General features: G+C 37.1%; 1 protein-coding gene across 1 annotated transcript in view; it reads left to right on the top strand.

The window, feature by feature from the left end:
- Positions 1–13,305, top strand: part of CADPS (calcium dependent secretion activator) — a 542,165-nt gene extending 528,860 nt beyond the window's left edge. The window contains 2 exon segments of the mRNA XM_051980071.1: positions 8,592–8,696; positions 12,089–13,305. Coding sequence (XP_051836031.1) covers positions 8,592–8,696; positions 12,089–12,268 — 285 coding nt within the window. The 3' untranslated portion in view covers positions 12,269–13,305.
- The last annotated feature ends 7,964 nt before the right edge of the window (positions 13,306–21,269 follow it).

Below are 21,269 nucleotides of genomic sequence, written 5' to 3'. Positions count from 1 at the left end.
CAAGCCTGGTGTACTTTCTCTCTGGATTAAGGCTTTCACATGCTCTTAAATTACTCAAGTTATAAGAAAGAAATATATCTCTTGAAAGTCCAAAAAAATAAAAGATTTCATTATAGTATTCCAGTTTAGCAATTCAAGTAGGCTTAGAAGAGCCAAAAGAGAAGGAGGGGTGGAATAAATAACCATTTTGGGTCATTGAAAAGTAAAACCAAGGGCCTGGTCAGGCAGCTGTAGTTACAGTGTTATTATGATTATTGTCTTTCCCCTTTCTTCATGCCAGCAATGTTTCACTGTCTTATTCAACAACTCAAGCTCTATGAGGCATTTCTCCCTGGTTGGCCCTCTGAGCTTACCAAAGTAGAGAGCCAGAACCACTATTGCTGTCTTTATGTACCATAGGAAGACTCTCACAATCTTTACCTACAGAATTCTCTTTTGATGTCTTCCTCCAAGCTCTTGGCTAAAACACTCAACTCTGCAAAATTCACTATGTTGCTTTTTTTTAATTACCCTTAAATGGATTGAATTCAATTAAATTGCCTCTTCTGGGTTTTGGTAGTTATCCTATCCCTTCCCCAAAAATATGTATAAATAAATGGTAGATAGATGGATAGATAGATAGATAGATAGATAGATGGTTAGATGGATGGATGGATGGATGCAAACATGGAGGGATGGATAGATAAATAGATAATAGATAGATAGATAGATAGATAGATAGATAGATAGATAGCCAAGTGGTTGGATGGGTGGATGAGTAGGCGAGTGGATGGATGGATAGACAGGTAGAAAGAAAGAAAGAAAGAAAGAAAGAAAGAAAGAAAGAAAGAAAGAAAGAAAGAAAGAGCTCAATCTGATTCAGGATTTACTTCTTGTTTGATTTGAAGAATTTAAAGGGGGAAAAGCAAGTTGAATTGAGCATGTAGATACAATCTCATGTGTTACCATTTGGGATGCTAAAATAAATTTCAGTTATAGGCAGTGAAATATCCCATGGCTGAAGAACAAAATTTAAGTGATCTTCGTTTTCTTGAAATAGAAAAATTATTACATTTATGTTTTTCAAGTGCTTTCAAAGCACTTCCACATCAAAGTGATGGGCTGGGAAGTATAGACCAAAAGTGTTTGAAAGAATTAAAATCCAAGGCAAAAAGATTTTCCATCTTTAAAATTCTAGAAGATTTTCTGTAAGAATTTTAAATGAATGAAATAGCATAGTACTTATGTTGTCCTAAACACTTCTAAATGCTAGGAATAAAAATGGAAGAGCAAGACAATGTCTGCCCTCAAAGAGCTTAAATTAGAGTAAGAGGAAACATAAGGGAGCATCCTCTAAGGAGGAATATTTGCATCTAGAACTAGACTGGAACAACAGGACAGTTGATTGACAAGCCCTTTGTTCTCAGTCTCTAACATCATTATTTCTAATAGCTAACTTAGAATCCCTTTGCACAAATATGTCTTGGACTAAATTGAGGACTACTACTTTTCACTACAATAGAAAGAATGCTGGATCAGAAATAAAAGGGTCTGGATTCAGATTCCAACTCTATCACTTCTTATTGGGCAAATTGTTTAATTTCTCGGTTTCTTTACCTATAAAATAGGGAGTTTGGACTAAATAGTCCCTCACATCCCTTCCTGCTCTAAACCTATGCTCCTATGAACTCTGGGTATTCATTTCTCCATTTACTTAAGCTTAAATGATCCCTACGGTCCCTTCTAACTGCATACCTATAATGCTGTGTGAACTTCTATGATGAAATTTTTATTCTATTCCATTGTCTTGTTTAGGGCCATGATCATTGTTGGAATTAAAAACATATCACAATCTTTAATTAGTTATAATGGAATTCTTCTCTAGAATCACTATCCTCATCCTCACCATAGCTGTCATTTGAATAGCACTTAAAGTTTTGCAAAGCAGTCTACAGATATTTTCTCATTTAAGCCTCAATACCAATCTTTTGTGGCAGAAGACATTGTTATTTCTACTTCCAGTTAAAGAAGTTGTAATCCAGAGAAAGAGAGGAACTTGTCTGTGATGACATAGCTAGGAAATCTCAGAGGTAGGATTCTCAATTCCAATTCAATACTCTTGATTGTAAAAGTAGGAAGGACCGCAGAGTTCTTCTAAGCTAGGTTTTCTTAAACTTTTTCTATTCATGAGCCCTTTTTGTCCAAGAAATTTTGACTCAATCTTGATGTATAGGTGTATAGAGTATACAAATCAAACATTTACTGATAACAAATCATCATTTTGTGACTCTCACATTCAGTTATGAAACTGATGAAATATATTAGATTATGATCTAGTCTAATTCCCTTGTTGTATAGGAAACTGGGGGCCCCACAAGTTGTGACTTGCCCAAAATCATACAGTTAACAGAGATATCAGAGACACGATTTTCAAAGTCAGGTCTTTCTGACTCTAAAGCTGTCACTCTTTTCACTTTGTCAAACCAATATCCATATATCAAAAATAATAATGTGCCCTCCCTCTCGGGGTTGTCACTACACTTCTAATACAGTGAGTCTTATAGCATCTGCATGACAAATCACTCAATCATTCAATCATCATTTATTAAGTGCCTACTTTATACAAAGCCCTAATAGTCACAGTGAATCCAAGAGTAATTTTAAAATAAGCTGATAAAGGCTCAAGATATTTAGCCCAGAAACTGTATTGTTTAGGTTAAATATGGCTTAATGGTATATGATGACTACCCAGCAGCAGGCAACTTTGCAATTGAACTGATTAAACCAAAGAAAAAGTGATGTGACACTTATTTGGCTACGAAACTCAATCTACTCCCAGAGAAAATAGTGTTACCTTCTTTTCCTCAGGAAATTGTAAGCTTCTCACCTTGTCTTCAGTGTGGGATCTCCTCCGCTAGGAGGGAGGGAGAGAACAAGATGGCTTCAAGGAGAAATCTGAACCACTCAGTGCTTGGGTCAAACTTCCAAGGCTTAAAGACAAATCTGTAGTTCTGATCGAATGTAATAGAGACTTCATTCTCTGACTCTCCATGGCCATTTAAAGATCCAAGTCAATAGTTGTAAAGGGATGTCTCAGAGATGCTCAGTGTTGCACATCCAAAAGCCTTCACTCGTTCTTCATGGAGCTCGGGATACAACATCTTTGAGGGCAGAGGCTTTCTTCCTCTGATGCTATTCTTATTTCTACATTTAAAAGACTAGTGAAGACTTTGTAACAAATACTCCTCAGCTCGACTATGCTCTTTAGTGATAAAGGATACTTGCACTCAGAATTGTTTCCAGTAGGAAAGAGTATCATTCCAGGAACATACAAAATTAGACTCTTCGAAACTACTACATTATTTTTCTTTCCTATTCTGTTAAAAGTTTGTCCTTTATAATTATGAAGATTTTTGAGGTTTAATACTCACTGTTCCTTAGGGGCAGCCATAGCATAGCCTGATCTGGCAGCAGAAAAACCTGAGTTCAAGTCTTGTCTGAGAGACACACTAGTTGTGTGAACACAGGCAAATCGTTTCACCCCTGTTTGCCTCAGTTTTCTTATCTGTAAAATGTGGATAATAATAGCATTCAAATCCCAGGGTTGTTGTGAAGTGTTTAGCACAGGGCACATAGTAGGTGCTTTGTAAATGTTGATTAGCTTTTTATTTCTTATTTCTCTTTTTTTTTTTCGGTCCATGTGGTGCTTATTGAATAATCCATTGTTTCATTAGAGTAGGGAAACTTCTAGTATGTGAAATTCTTCCACCAATTCAAGTCAGGACCTCCCTGTAGTCCTAAACTGGAATGCCTGGAACATCAAGAGGGTAATGGAAGGACACATCCAGTATGCATCAGAGAAAAGCTCCGAGGATCCTAGCTCTTGGACCTCAAAGTTCTTGCATAAAGTCCCCCAGGTAGGAAGTAGAAGAGTCTGAACTTGAACTCAGATCTCTCTGCCTCCAAATCTGGGTTTCCATCTATTACATGATACTTTCACTCTTTCTCACTATCAAATACTTATAATAAGCTGTTAACTCATCCTTCCAAGGCTTGTGAATTTAGAGAAAGCGCTGTCTATGAAATGAAAGCATTTCAATTAAGCTTAAGTGTCCTGTGAGGTACAGAAAAGACCTCTCTTGGCATCACAAGGCCTCAGCTATATTGGGGAATGGCAAGAAAGTCACATCTTGCACACACTGCAAGCCTCAGTCTTCATCCATAAAATGGGGGAGGGGGGGAGAGGAGAAATCATGTCTGCATTAAAGCATCTGGCAAACTTTAAAGTATTCTTTAAGTATTAATGTAATCACTATTGTTATTATTCAACTTCTATTCTTATAATTTTGATGATTACTATTATTATCTGGAGGAGGCATTTAGATGTCTCAGCGCATAGGGTACCAGGTCTGAAGTCAGGAATTGCTGAGTTCAAATCCAGCCTCAGACATTGACTAGCTGCCTGACTAAGCCAGTCACTTAAAATTGCTTGCCTTAAGCTACGAAAGAAGGAAATGGTGAACCACTCTAGTATCTTTGCCAAGAAAATCTCATGGACAGTTATGGTCCGTAGAATCACTAAGTATTAGATGGACTGAATAATGATTACTATCTACATTATTTTTTTTTAATCTTGAGATCATTGAGAACATCAGATATAGAAATATTAATGAAAGTAATAGTAAAGCGTTCATCTAAACCATAAGAATAACCTGCATTTTTATGGTGCTTTAACATTTGCAAAGCACTTTACTTGAGTTAACTCACTTGATCTTCACAACAACCCTGTGAGAGAGGTGCTATGACTATGCCCATTTCACAGATGTGGAGGAGGCTAAGTAAGTGGACTAAAATCACAGATTTAAGTAAGTATATGAGGCAGAATTTGAGCTCAGGTCTTCCTGTCTTTAGCTTCAGCATTCTTCACTTAGCCATCTTACTGTCCCCAAAATAATGAATATTATTTCATCATTATTCTGGTATTCCAATCCAGCAGGTATTTATTAATATTAAAAGGACCAGGTACACCAACTAACAAAATTAGGATTGTGATCTGGGTTAATATTTTAATTTTACCTGAAAATAAAAATATCCATCCTACTCTCTATCTTCACAATCTAATGCGGGGAACTCTCTTATGTAACCTTTAGTTGTATCCCCAGCTCTAAACCCTGTCCTTAGCGCTATAGGTTCAGTAACGACTGTTGGCCGTCTTAGTGACTGATTATTGGATTTTTAAAAAGGCACTGAGCCAACTGACTCCATTTACTTTGAGATATTCTTAAATTCCATTATTTAAGCACCATCTGTCTACAAAGTCCTGTGGTAGATACGAGGGATACAAAGGCAGAATGACTGTAGTAACAAAAAAACAGTTCCTACTTTCAAAAAGCTTACATTCTACCAGAAGCTCCCCCAAAAGGCAGAGCTGGAGAAATACAAAAATGAAAGGAGAAAGCCTCAGATATTTTTATTAACTTCCCCTCATGAAAAGTCATAAGGTATCTGTACCATGAGGACCTCTGAAATCAAAACAACAGCAAACTAAACAGGGAAGAATTGCTACTCCCAAAGGGTTAAAAATTATTTGATGAACAAAAGTTGTAACACATAATCCAAGATCATGATGAGAAAGCAGCATCTCTCACCTTCCAGAATCCTAAACTCCTGGGATGTAAACACCATATCCCATAAGTCAATGTTTTAATTGTATGGCTTCCCAAAGTACCTTCCGGTCATCTTTTGAGCTTAAGAAACATCTAGGTCTGGAAGAGATCTCTTTGGATAGGAACTTGGGACCTCTTTGGATGGGAACTTGGGATTTCTTTGGATGGGAACTTGGGATTTCTTTGGATAGGAACTTGGGATCTCTTTGGATGGGAACTTGGAACCTTTTTGGATGGGAACTTGGGATTTCTTTGGATAGGAACTTGGGATCTCTGGATGAGAACTTGGGACCTCTTTGGATAGGAACTTGGGATCTCTTTGGATAGGAATTTGCACCCTCTTTGGATGGGAACTTGGGACTTCTTTGGATGGGAACTTGACACCTCCTCAAAGAGAAGGCAGGGCAGGTACAAAGAGGCGTGGACATCCTCTGGATGACAGCACCTGAGGGGTGGGGGGTGGGGTGGCAGGTAAACACTTGTGCACTGAGCACTAGACGTCCAAGTGGCCACTAGGGTGGCAGATTACCATGTCGATAGTAGGATGCATTTTTTTTTTTACTCTCCAAACTCCATGTGGAAGAGAAATGAAACAGAATGAGCACGGCTTACACAAAATGGGAGGGGGGACTTTGCAGATTTTTTTTTTTTTGGTGGCATGTCTCTCCGTGAAGAGAAAAGACATTCACACCAGGCTTCTTGGCTGAGGTGCATGGCTTGTCTATTCTCCCAGCCAAAGCAAAATGCCACTGTCTAGAAGCCAGCGAGCCGCATGCCTCCTTCGCTTCCCTCGGAGGCGTGCCACACGCCTCGGGATGCAACACCCCTGGGAAGGAGAAGGGTGCCCGTGGGGGAGACACGGCCAAGCATCCGGGCCGGCCAACGGGCTCCCGGACCTGGCGTGGCAGGGCGTCAGATCCCGAGGCCCTCAGTGGGTAACGCCGTGCTCTCCAGAACATCCCTCTCCAGATTGGGAAATTTACGCAAACTTGGACTGCTCAACCATGTCTGCTTGTGCATCCAGAATCCCATTCGTAGGCCCATCCGGAAAGAGTCTGAGGGACATCAGACTTGACAGGCGAGGCCAGTGGGGGTGGAATTGGAGGCCACATCCTCCTCAGGGCAATTTTAGCCTCCGGGGCCCAAACACCCAGGCTCTGTGAAGGGAAGATGTCCCTTAGCTCTAGACTTCCAAGACGACTTTCTTATCCAAGAGTCCTAGAATCCGATGGGGACTAGACTCCAGCAAACTCCCCCTTCTGTCTTTTGAGAAGTCTTTACGAGTGGCAAGAAACCCAGCCATTTTAGAATGGATTCTCCCGAGTCAGATCCAAACCAAAAGCAAAGATCCCAGTGATCCCTGCTGCCGAAGGGCAAGGTGCCCCCCGGAAATTTTGAATGTCAACTTCATAATCTTTAAAAGAGCAGGATTTGGCTGTCAGGACACACGGCTGCCTCGAGCATAGTAGTAAGAGTTCTTTTCTGTGCTGAGTTCCGAGGGAACCGGCAATTGGCTGGGACAAGAAGGAGCCAAAAAGAAAGAAAAAAAAAAAAATGATGGATTTCAAATATGACTTGGGGGGTGAAAATGCTTTAAAAAAAAAAAAAAACCACGCTGACAGAGACAAGCCTCGTTTCTTGCAAGGTGAAACTGCCAAGTTTCACCTTGTAAGAAAAATTCAAGATTAATTTTTTTTTTAAATTAAGTCTGAAATAAGGATTGGGAAAACTGTGAGCGTTAGGCATAAACTGATTTTGGATGATCTTTAGGTGAGAAAGGGTGGAGTTATCATAAGAAACATGTTTTTATTTATGCTTTTTGAATCCCCACTGGTGTGTGATGTGTGTGTGTGCGTGAGAATGCATGGTACAAATTCCCTGCCCATTCTTTCTGCATCTCTTCCACATACAGCCGCAGAGATGCACCCTAACATTCTTTGTCCGCGACGCCTTCCATTTTTATTTGTAAATTTCAGTGGCGAATACACATTTTGTAAATTACAGTACAACGCAATGAAACCTGGTGAAGTAGAAAAGATGAAGGCTTTTTTTTTTTTTTTACCCTGACACTTTATAACACTGTTCATATGTCTCCGAGTGAGATTTATGAATATATGAGCAGTAGTACAAAATTATACCGCGCCAGAGACTTCCTTCTCTGCAGGGGTGGCAGTCTGCAGTGACATAGCTTCAAGCATTTTTCACAGGCAAGAAGCAAAATTTAACCCCCTTAAGGGGGAAGTATGATTTCAACAGCTTGAAATGAGCTCATTTGTATTTGCTTTTTTCATCTTTCATAATTTTTTGTGTTAAGATTAAAACAGATTGCACAGTCCAGGCAAGGTCACATAAGCTGCTGCATGCGTGCGTTTGGGTCCTAAAGATAAACCACACTTATTGTATTAGCGCCTGGAAGCCCCCAACACACTAAGACATCTTACCTAATCCAGGCTCCTCGAGGCCCTCGCAGGCTGATTCCCAGTTCCACAGATGAGGTTTGAAGTTTCCTTAAGGTAAGTGGGAAGTGACTATGTTTAGTTCTATCCGAGTTAAGTGTCATTGCCTGCATTTGGGAACCAGGACAAATGGCATTAGCAATGGTGTGCATTATCAATACCAGAAAAAGAATAAGAAAAAAGAAGTCACTTTAAAGCCCAGCTAAGGGTGAATCAGGAGAACAGTGGTCTTGTCCACGCTGCGAAGTTAAAATGGTCATGGATAGAGAAGTTTATGTTTCACGTTGGCACATTAGTACATAAATTGGGGCTTTTTTTTTTTTTTTTTACAACAGGAAGGGATTTAATGACTTCTGTTAAATGTACGTCTGCCATGCTCTCTCCAAATGAAAATCTCCATTGACCACTTTAATCACTGAACTTTGTAGTTTCATGAATCTAAACCTCTTTATGACTTGCTTGCTGGAGAACTTTTGTCTCTTTTTTCCAGCAATGGTACAACAGTTCCATGAACGTGATTTGCACCTGGTTGACAGATCGGATGGATTTGCAGCTTCATATTTATCAACTGAAAACACTTATTAGGATGGTAAAGGTAAAAGATTAAACCAAAAAAAGAAAAAAAAAAGCAATTTGCTTTTTTTTTTTGCAATAGCTAATGCTCACATGTTTCATCAGATATCTGCAGCTTCTTTTCCAAAAGAATAGTATTTGGAGAAAAGAAAAGAACAAAATATATGAGATAATCCTAAAATTAATCATCTTAATAATAATGATACAAGAAAATCCTTTTTAAAATTTTATCTGAGTAGTGGATTCATTATATTTGAAAGGAAAAAAAAAAGATAAAATTTGAGTTCTGATTTTTGCAACGATTGGACAAAGACCCTGTGAATTTATCAGGCAAGAGTTCGACAAAGACTAAGGTCTGCTGACAATTTCAAAAAAAAAAAAAAGGAGGGGTGATTGTACCCACATATGAATCCTACTGATTAACCAATCCCACTTACAATTTAATTAAATAAAATCTTCCACCCTTGATTTCATGAAAATATTGCCGGGCAGCTATTTTTAAATATGTGCTTGTGATTACTATGAGAATGTAAATCAAGGGTGCCCTGATAGTTAATTGAAGGAGTTTCTTTTACAATGGGTGTATACAATCAACTCTAAGGGATCACAAAGGTGAGATCACATACCCTCAAAGTAGTTTTTTTTTTTTCCTGTTCATATGTGTGTGCTCCTTGGACTAATGATAATTATTTCAGTGTGAAATCACAGTGGTTTACATGAAATAATAAGCTCGCAGAAGGGGGTAAATACATTTTTGATCATTTCAGTTTCCATTTGAAGATTTGCAGTATCGTGTTTAAAAACATTCATATGCAACAATTTTTTTAAAAAGCCAGCTCAAAAAATGAATAAATCCAAATATACTACTTTTTAAAATATTTTGAGAGTAAAATCTAACAGAATTTCTAATTTTAAAAGGATAAATGTATATATTTCTATTTTTTTTTCTTTTGTTTTTTTTCCCCCTGAGGAGAACATTTAAAGAGTCTCTTTAACCCTAGTAAGAACTTAAAAACTAATTACAGTTTATTTTGAGATAATTAAAGAATATTATTAATATCTAGTTTAATTTGCTCTCAAAAAGACTTGTCTTTCTAAAGATTCTAAATTCCAAAATGAAATCCTACAAAGAGGTGCATGACAGCTGTTAAAAGAAATATCGCAGCTCAACATATTGATCCAGTCTAATTTTCAAATTTGTGACTGCTGCTAACTGGGGTGGGGAGGGGATAGCAGTAGCTATTGGCCATTTTCCCTTGTCTGGCTGCTGGTTATAAATAACTTAATGTGGCACCTTTCTGTCTTATCTTAATTTTGTGAGCATTAAAAGAAAAGGTCCTTTTCATTAAGTGTATCTCTATGTATGTCTGCTCATGGATACATACATGCACACCCACACAAGCTGCTCTATTGCTGCATTTTCCAGAGTTGATATATCAGAAACCTTGAAACTTTCAAAGTTTTTTATAGTGAGCATAGCATGGGCCACAGATCTGGAGATCAAAATGTCCTCCCGATGCAAGCCCCTCACATTGCTGATGAGGAGACTCGGGGACAAGGAACTTTGGTGATCTGCCCAAGCTTCAGATTATAAGAGTGTGTTCAATATCCTAATTCTACTAGATTTGATGAAGTCTAATATGAAACCTCATACCCTCTTCTCAGTGAATTGTCCCTCCCTGGAGGGATGTCCCCACATCAGTGGAGTATTTGGTAAGGTAAGATTGGATGACTTAAAGAATCACAGACCAAAGCAGGAAATATCATATAATGGTAAACAAGGGAGGAATCTTAAGAGCATATCTAATTCAACTGCTACCTAAAGTACTTAAGAGATCCCTTCATTAGAATTTGCCCAAGGAATAAATTCACTATAGCAAGTTCCATGGCAAACATTAGTTCTTCTGCCTTAACAGCAGAGCTGAGTCTTTGCCTAGAGCCCTGAGACTGACCTAGAATAGGGCACTACCATTCCTTTCCTCCCATCACAATCTAAAGACCACTGAAAGGACATCAAAATAATAAAGAAAATAAAAATGCTGTCCACCTGCCAGATATTTGGTTTACATAATCCCTGCCACTAATTTGACCTTTCTTTCCCAAAATGACTGGAGGTTCTAGAATTGTGTATAGATAATTTCAATGAACCCCCTCCATTTTTCAGGAAGAAGCTTTGAATTGACCATAATTCACAGGAGCCTAGATTTAGAGTTGGAAAAAATCGTATAGGTCATTCAATCCAACCATTTCACTTCAATGATAAGACATTGCCATCCATGATGTGCTTGCTAGTCAGTTAATAACATTTTGTAATCACCTACTATGTGGCAGCCATTACATGAAGATCTGGGGTTCAAAGAAAGGCAAAAGACATTCTCACAGAGTCCACAGTTTAATGATTAAAGGCAATGGTTATAGAAAAATGTTTATCAACAAGATAATGATTTAATGGAAGTAAAATATCTTTTAAAAATTTTTTTCATGAAATCATTATAAGTAAAATTGTTTCCAATAATGTTATAGGATTTTTAAGAGAAACAATTTCTGTGAGACTTCATATAACCTGAAACTGAGACATTCTTTTACAGTAAAATCTCAAGAGATAGAAGGGATCTTGAATCATGTAATCCAATGCTTTTTCCATGACTTGAAGCTCTTTTAGGTCATCCCCAATAATTCTTATTACCAAATAATACCAAAATCTATTGTTCTAAAGAAAAAAAATTCCACCATCCCCCACCATCACCAGCACCCTGAATCCATACAGGAAGTACCAAATAAAATAGATAGAATTAATTCTCAAGTTCTGTAGAAAGAAGATTAAAAATGAGTCATGTTCATACAACATATTGATGAGACATTAGTGCCTCATCCTCGCCATAACTTTCGCTGCCTGCGATCCGTTCCCTATACCAACATACATATGTCTGTCATGTGAACGAGACTGTGCTTGGATTGCTGCAGCTAAGAACAGTTGAAATACCAAAAAGCAGGATGCACCCAAGAAAAAAATCACAAAAGATCACAGGTCCCTCACTTCAGCTTTCTACCCCACTAAATCTAGCTCTCAGTAGTTAGTGGTACTAATATAAGAGGAAAAATGAGTCTGAGTCCAAGAGGATCATGGGAAAGGAGTTATGGGAGGGCATTTCTTTTGGTGGCTTTGAATAAAGGAACACTTCAGAGACTATTACATCTGATGCAGGATGTCCTGTTACAATTCCTCCTTCCTTATAATGGAATGAATTTTAATTTCTAATTTCTAATGTACACAACTCCCATAACATGGCTTTTGAAATAAATAAAATGCATCATAAGCTGCCTGCCGGTTCTCTCACACCATAAAATTTGCTTGCTTTTTCCCCTCTCTCAGACCTTTGGTCTCTCTTCTCATTGCATCTTTTCCCTCCTTAGAAAACCTATAGGGACTTCCGATTGCAAGGAGTACTGGACTCTACCTTAAACAGCAAAACCTATGACACGATCCGGAACCGACTTACCGTGGAAGAAGCCACGGCCTCAGTGAGCGAGGGCGGAGGTCTTCAGGGGATCACGATGAAGGACAGTGACGAGGAAGACGAAGAAGACGATTAAAACATGCTCCCCGACCTAGAGGCCCCCCAAGACATAGCCTTGTAATCAATGCATGCCCCTAGTCTCTTATTCAGTTATAGCCACATTAGGGGAATTTTCCGTCCACTCTAAATGCCCATGAGAAGTTTGCCAATAGCTGTGTGGTACCGAAATTAGCACCTCCATTTGATTCATTGGTTCCCTGGGTTCGTAACGTAAATTCAAAGCAATATGGAGCACCATTGTTTAAAAACAGCTCATGGAGAATCCACAGACCAACTGCTCAGTATGTTGCTATCATAAGCAGAGTTAAACAATGCTACCTTAGCATCCTGTTTCCACACTGATGGTAAATTGTGGTAAAGAGGAATGGCTCAGGTATTTTTCATTATTTCTCTTTATGTGGATCTCAACTGCATAAATGAAGACATTAATAAAAATGCTTTGTTTTTTTTTAAACAAAAAAAGAAAAATGAGGCTCCAATAACTGAATCTTTGTGCTCTTCCATTGGCCCCAGAATTTAAGCTCAACTCTCTTGGGTCCTTGTGAAATCATGTATTTTCATATAACCATACAGTTAGTCAAAAAAATGATATATACCAATGGATCAGCCATTCCAGTGTCCAACACAGGTTAAGCCCATTTAAGAGGAGATAGCCTCCAAGCCCAGGCCCAAGCAATCACATACTATTGACCTATGCCCTATCGAGTGTTACATTTTGCTTTTTAAAGTTTCAATAATCATAAATGTAAAAAAGAGATGAAATTTAAATTACAATCCTAGATTATACAATGTGTTTATAATCAGATAATGGATATTTATTTCAGTAGAATGTAACCATAGTTTAAATTATTTTGGTTCACAATGTTTTTTATATGTCATGTACATTCCATTTTGACAAGTCACTGCATGACCTGGGGTCCCCTCCAGAGCTTTTCCTTTCTATGTAAAGTAGTGAATCTATCTTGCTTTTGGCCTTATACAAAGCCTACAGTTGAAAAGTGTGGCAAACTGTGGCTTCTCAATAAATAACTATTCAGATGTCCTAAGGATAAAGTTTGGACTCTTTTTCTGGATTTCTTAGCAGGCTGAGGTTGGGCCACTGAAGAAGGGAGTGGATGTTTCCAGGAAAGTGGACTGATTTCAATCATTTAATCCATCAACAATTATTCTCCGAGCTAAGCTCAAAGAAAGACAAAAACAGTCCCTGTTTTCAGGGAACTCACAGAATCTAATGGAGGAGATAATATGCAAATGGCAATGTACTAACAAACTATCTGCAGGATAAACTGGAAAAATCAACAGAGGGAAAGTGTTAGAGATAAGAGGGATAGGGAAAGACTTCCAACATGGTTCCTTTGAAAATTTATTTATTTGTGATTTCAGTAGGGCAGAGAATTATTGGTGTGAAAACGTCGAATTGTCTGCAACTTACAGTTTTAGAGAGGGATTTGGGACTCTGAGATATGACCTTGAATCCAGGGCTTCCTGATTCTGAGCCAGTCCTCTATTCAATCCAAGGAGCATTTACTAGGAGTTTGGGAAGCACCAGTGCTGATATTTAATTCTAATGGAAGACATGTTTAGAGCTAAGTTAAAGCAAATTAAATGTAAAACGAAGACGTAAAAAGTTGAGAGGCAAGGAAGCCTTCTTGTAGGAGGTGGCATTTGAGCCAAGGTCAAAAAGACTAGGGAATCTGTGCACTGTTTCATGCTATCTCCCAAGCTGTAATAAACAGGTGATTTCCCAGAAGATTCAAACACTGAGTTTAGGATTCAGGTGCCATTGGGTAGTTCCCTATCACTAGCCAGCAAGAGGGTCCCTTTCATCTACAAACCTATGAACCTGTAGATGAGCAAGGTATCTGGGTGGCGCCATAGTGCACAGAGCACCTGGCCTTCATCTGGAGGACCTGAATTCAAATAGGACTTCAGGTACTACCTAGCTGTGTAACCCAGAAAGTCACTCCGCAATTTTCCTTACCTGTAAATGAAAGAAGAATTATTTCTCCACTTTCTGGAGAAGGAAATGGCAAATCACACCATTATTTGCCAGGAAAATCCCAAATGGAGTCATGGAAAACTGGACACAACTAAAACAACTCAACAGCAACAACAAGGATGATCAAGAAAGGAAAGAAAACATTGATTATCTTTTGGAATCTGGGGCTTGTGAGGAATTTACTCGTTATTCACACACACACACACACACACACACACATATACAAAAGTCATATTATTCTTAACACAGTGATAGGTACATAGGAAGTCATTGATAATACTTAGTGGATAGATTGAATGATAGGACTTAGATTCCTTATAAGTCATCTAATCGTCTCTATATTTTGCAGATGAGGAAACTGAGGGCCATGGAGATTGAGGTTTTGCCCAGTTTCTTCCAGGAGTCAGGATTTAAATTCAGATCTCTTTTGCCTGTCCATTGCTGCCTCTATAATAAGTTGAACTGTAGGTTTCCCTTTAAATTATACTATAAAAAGAATCTCTCAAGCAAACAAATAGACCATGCTGGAGAATTATTTAGCCAACATAAGAATGAAAGCAACAAAATGCTTTCTAGCACCACATTAACAGCTTTGTTTGCATTTAAACAATGAATGTGCCAACTATATATAATTTTTTACCTATTTATTGAAACACTTGAGAGAATCTTCAAGACATCCCTATCAGTAGTGTGACTGCCTGATGAGTTGGGAGGGAATATAGAACAATGACTTTAGAGACGGAGGATCTGGGTTCAAATTTTACCTCCTATAATTACTACCTATACAACTTTGGGCAAATCTTTAGATGACTTGGGCTTCAGTTTTCTCATTCATGAAATTAGAGTTCAACTATATGGTCTCCGAGGTCTCTCCTATTCTATGCTAAAGATCATAGAATCCTAGGATCCCAATTGTTTTATAAAATAACAATAACCCTTCCCCTGACTCACACATAAACTGGGAGTTTATTGTGTTTGACAGTATCCCCTTGTTAAAAATGGTTCGTTTGTTTTGTTTTCTGTGGGAGATACTGGGAGGGAAAAATAATAAATATTTGTAAATAAAAAATTAATTAAAACGAATGAGTAAATGAAATTTATAATAATAACTGAAATCATTATTCCCATCTTTCTGAACAAAGACTTGAAGTTATTTAGTGATTGGATCCTGGTTACATGGCTGCCAAGAGTCCAAGATGGGATTTGAACCCAAATGTCTTTGACTCCAAGCCCATCATCATCCACAGCTCTATTTTGTGACCTCTTCTTTTTAAAACCATCTTTAACTTGGACTTTTACTTAAGTCAGTCTAACCACTAACCCCTGTATCTTTTACCCATTCCACCCACAATAAGAATATATTGGAGAGGGGTTGTGGCATAATAAAAATCCTTTTAAACTGGACTCCATGCAAATGCTGCTGGATAGCCTTCAGTTGCTCTCTACTAAGCCTGATGAATTAGGAACAATTGTCTGGGTACCTTTAGTGCTTTACAAAGCTTTACAAAGCACTTTTCTTGCAACACCCTGTCTTGTCAGGAGCTTATGAATTAAAAGCCCCACCTTCACAAATGAATAAACTGCCTCTCAATATTCCAAGTAACTTGCCCATTCTCCTAAAGCTATTAAGTGTCTGAGGTGTCCTAGTTGGAATTCAAGTCTCAGGAGCCCAGACTAGGGTTCTCTCCAATATTCAGCCCTGAGATCCATAATATTCCTTTAATAGCTAGATAATGCAATAGGTCACATATTTATTCATCTGTTTAACATCTGAAGACAAAAAAATTCATCCCGAATTTGTACCAATTGCTGATTTCTAAGGTATAAATGTTCATTGAAAATTGAGCAATTGTCTCTCATGAAATGGTTATAACTGATCCCAATCCATTTTTGCACTTGGTAGTAAAATTAAAAGTATGTGATGTGTCTCTTGTACACAGCATACTCACAACAGTCTCAATCTAAGGCAATTGAAATTATACAAGAATATCTGAACCAATCTCATATGAAACAGATTTTTTTTATAATTGTTTTCCATTTTTTAAAATTTGTTTTTGTTTTTTCTCATTGATTTATTTGTTTTTTAAGTCTATTTGACTATAAGTCAGTTCCACAGAGAAGGGTAATTGGTGAGCCACTATCCCACTTAATGGATTCTTGTCAACCAATGAATGATAACTCACAACTGAGTTGTCTTTATAAAAAGTATTAGGATCATAGGATTATAGAATGAGGGCTAGAAAGGGCCTTAGAGACCACCTAGTAGTTCAACTCCCTTATTTTATAAATGGGAAATTGATACCAAAGAGATGCCAAGTTGTAACTTGCCCAATGACATATATTAGTTTTAAATCTTCTGACTGTAAAGTAAACATGTAGGAACTGAATCACAGACATGTGAAATGAATTGGCTACGGTCACACAACTGACAACACGAGAGAAGATTCAAACCCCAAAACATAAATCCAAACTAGTCTTCTCTCTACCATAGAGACCATGTTTACCTTTCCAAGATTAGAAAACAATAGAATTTAAAATGGAATTTGGGGCACAGAAGCATTAAGATATGCTGAGAATTTCCAAAAAAGAACTGCAAATCGGTCTGTATGTTTTTTTGGTCTGGACCTGTGACTACATAAATGGTGATGGGAATTCCCAGCAAAATACTCCTTCCAACCACTGAAGCTTGGTAATTGGTCCACAATTTAGTCTTAGAAAGTTGTCTAGAGTCCCTGAGAGTTGCCCAGGATCAGTCAGTCAATCAACAAGCACTCATTAATTGCTGCTTAACAAATACTATAATAAATGCTAAAGATATAATAAACACAAAAATACATCCCCTGCCTTTAAGAACCCTACATTCTAATTGGTAACACAATATATAAATAACCCACAGAAAATGTCGGAGATGAGTTCTTCCTGTCTCTGAGGCCACATTATATGACACACTGTATTTCAAAGAGAAACTATTGTAAGAAGACAAAATCAGAGGGGAAAGAAGGAGATGAAGACCAGGGTAGTATATTATAATTGGCTGCTAAAAACACCCAAGAAGAGTTTGGGATAGGTAATGGTAACCTTTTACATCTTGTAGCCTTATACTTGGAAAACCATTTACAGTCTTTCTCTTTGATGGTGTCCACATGTCTAATGAAGATAATTAATTTGGTAATTATTAGGAGAAATGACAGAGACCTTTTAGAAGAAGCTCATGCTACTACCAAGTGCAAAAATGGATTGCGGCCAGTTATAACCACTTCATGAAAGAACATTTATTCCTTAGAAATCAGAAATTGCTACAAATTTGAGGTGGATTTTTTTGTTTTAGTGAGCCTCAGATATTAGCTCTGTAATCCTGGACAAGTCATTTAACCTGTTTACCTTAATCCACTGAAGAAGAAAATGGCAAACTACTCCAGTGTCTTTGCCAAGAAAACCCCATGGACATTCTTTTGTCCACAAGGTCCCAAAGGAATCACATATAACTGAGTGACTCAACAAGACATTTAAAAATGTTGATAGAAAATGCTTGTCTTTATTGTCAATCCAGACAGTACACAAATAATCAAATCCACTCATAATCTTCCACCATTTTTGCCATCAGGGAGCAAAAATTAAAAATATGTGAGCATGTTTGGTTTTTCTTTTTTTAATTCTGAGAAAGCCTGGTTGTTAAACATTTACTAGCATACTTTTGTACAGAGAAGAGTAGAAGAAGAAATGCTAAAATTCCAAATTCAGATCCATATCTCTCTCTGCACATATTCCTTCAGACTGCCCAGGGGAACCGCTGTTCCCACACAAATATACTTCTGCATTGCAGCAAATACAGTAGCTCCAAGTGGGAAGACAATCCCTAGACCAAGTCACACCTAAAAAGGACTTCCCTCAAGTATTATCTCAACTGAGACAGCATTGGAAAAATACTGAACACAGAACCTAGCACATAGTTAGTACTTAATAAATCCTTGTTTCCTTCCCCTATCTACAACATCCCAACAAGTGGTTATTCATTCTTTCCTAGGAAAAATACAGAGAATAAGGAACTCACTGACCTTCAAGACAACTCTTCAAGACATATACATGTATATAATATTGACAGATCTATGATTCCATCAATGTGCATATTCCCTCCAATGATTAGATTGAAATTCATGCATGACTTCCTATTCTGAGTGATTCTTGTCCATGCCCTCCCATTTAGTTTCTATAGAAATTCCATCCAATCTAAGTCTCTTCATGTTAAATGGATATCAGTGCAGCACATCTGTTACTCCTTGCTGTAACTGTATGACCAGATCATCTTTTCTAATGATACATTTGTTAGCATCATATACTGCCCTTCTTGAACACACAACTTCACTAGTAGTATGTGAAAATTCATAGCAACCATATATCTCTGGCTTATCCAATGGTAATATATAATATAATAACTTTAAATAACACTGATTAGCTTTCTAGTACAGATTATTAAGATTTCTCCTAAAAGTAGACAATATTGAGTGTAATTTGACTTAGAAATAAATACCGATCAACTTAAAGGAAAGAAATGCATTACATTTGGTTTCTTTCCCCCCAATACCACTCAAGCTTAATCCTATGGCTCAATTCAATGTGGTAGGTTTTCATTAAATACATAGAGAGGCAAAAAAGAGCATAATTTCAGGCAGTGAAAATAGTAATAGAGGTCAGTGTTGATAAAACCTCAGATAGAAAATCTTTAGATACGCAAAATATATTTCTCAAACCAAGAAAAAACTTATAACTTATGAATGAATGAATGAGCATTTATTAATCATTTATTTCATGACAAGCATTGGGGATATAAATATTAAAAAGTTAGATGGTTTCTAATCTCAAGGAGTTTACATTTGAAGAAGTGAGGATAACATATATGGCAAAGTGTGGTCAAGGGAAGAGAATATCTAGAAAGTCACAGGATCTAGACGATCCCATGTCATGTCTTTCCAGAAGTAGTGGCAGCATTGATTGTATTACTGTGTCCAAAGCAAAAGATAAAAAGGATGAAAGGATGGCCTCAGTGAAGTTAATATGTGAAGTTTATTTTGGTCTGGTCTGGGGTTGGAAACCATCTATATATAGTGAGCTTGGTAAGTTTGCACTCAATTGGTACCTAATAAAGATAGATGGACTCCAGAATTCCAAAAATAAAAAAATAAAACTGGGAACATGGATTCTAAAGGCTCAGAATATGAAGTGCTAGTCCAAAAGGATTTTTTTCTGAATCATGTGAGCAACAAGATGGAGGACTAGACATTTTCTCTGATCCTCATGACTTCTCAGATCTTTCCAAAACAGAGATTATGCACCAAAGATAAAGCAACATCAGTTGTCTCCATGATCTAGGACACCTAGGACCAAAAAAGGTTTAAAAAAAAAAAAAAACAATTAGAACTGGTATCCTCCTTGAGCGCTCTTAGCACTCCCTCCCTCTACCAACTATACATCACTAGAACACAAGGACCCAATCCATAGGCTTGAAAGAAAATTTAACCCCATACTCTAGTGCTCCCTCCCTCTTCCCATTGCCACACAGAAAATGCTACTGGGGCAGAGAAATATTGCAAACAAATATAAAAAGGCAGAAATGGTAAATACCTCCTTCACAGGTGATAAGACAGTAGAAATAATCATTGGTGAGGGGTCCACAAACAAAAGACACAAATCCAAATGGAAATTTAACAATCAAATCCTAAATAATGACTGAGTCAAAGAGCAAATCATAGAAACAATAATTACATGAAAGGAAATGGTAATAATGATATACCAAGAACATACCAAAATTTCTGAGATGCAGCTAAAGTATTCCTAAGTGGGGAAAGCCTATCTTTGCAAACATATACATTGGCAAAATAGAAAAAGAGAAGATTAATGAATTGAGAAGACATTTTTTAAATAACCAAGTTAACAAATAAGTGCAGAAGAAGAAAGACTAAAAATTAGAGGATAAATAGATGCGTTGCAGAATCAAAAAAACAACATAGAAATGGTAAATAAACTAAAGACTGGTCTTTTGAAAAAACTAATAAAATCTTTAATCTAATTTTTTAAAAGAGGGCTGACAAAATAAGTTTTAAAATGAGCAAGGCAAAATCACAGCAAAAGTAGAACCTTTTTTCATTATAGCTTTTTATATATAAAACATATGCATGGGTAATTTTTCAACATTGACCCTGGCGAAATTCTTCTGTTTCAACTTTTTTCCCTCCTTCCCTTCACCCCTTCACCTAGATGGCAGGTAGAAATACATGTTAAATATGTTAAAATATATATTAAGTAGCGTATATTTATACAGTTATCTTGTTGCACAAGGAAAATAGGAGTTAGAAAGAAGGTAAAAATAACCAGAGAAGAAAAAACAAAAATGCCAGCAAACAATAACAGAAAGAATGGAAATGTTATGTAGTGGTCCGTTCTCATGTAGAACCTTAAAAAAAATGAGAACATTATGCAGTCAATTGCTAATAAAACTGAGAACACAAAAGAAATCAAAGAATACCTTTAAAATATAAAATGCTCAAACAAAAGAAGACCAAATAGAGATTTTTAAATAATCCAATCTCAGAAAAGGAAATATCTCTAACTACACAGGAACTACCAAAGAGGGGGAAGTACTTCTGGTCCTGATGGATTCACAGAAGAATGCGATCAAACTTTTTAAAAAACAGTTAGTACCCATGATTCACAAATTATTCTCAAAAATTGAGAAAGTATACCACAAGAATTCTATTAGATAAATGTAGTCCCAATAACTGAAAACAGGAGAAAATAAGATGCCAAAGGAAAATTAAAGGTCAATATTGTTAAGGAATATTGACTTAAAAATCCTGCCAAACAGACTATAGCAATTAATCCAAGAAACAATTTAATTTGACCAAATGGGATTTACACTAGGAATGCAATGAGTGACTTGTAATTAAGGGGAAAAAAATAAAGTTAATTATATCAAAAATTAAATATCCTAAACCTCATGATTACTTCAAAAGATGCCCAAAAA

The sequence above is a fragment of the Antechinus flavipes genome, chromosome 1, assembly GCF_016432865.1.
Source record: "Antechinus flavipes isolate AdamAnt ecotype Samford, QLD, Australia chromosome 1, AdamAnt_v2, whole genome shotgun sequence".
NCBI lineage: Eukaryota > Metazoa > Chordata > Mammalia > Dasyuromorphia > Dasyuridae > Antechinus > Antechinus flavipes.
Note: the sequence above shows the minus strand (reverse complement) of the source record. Positions and strands in the feature narration are given on the sequence as shown.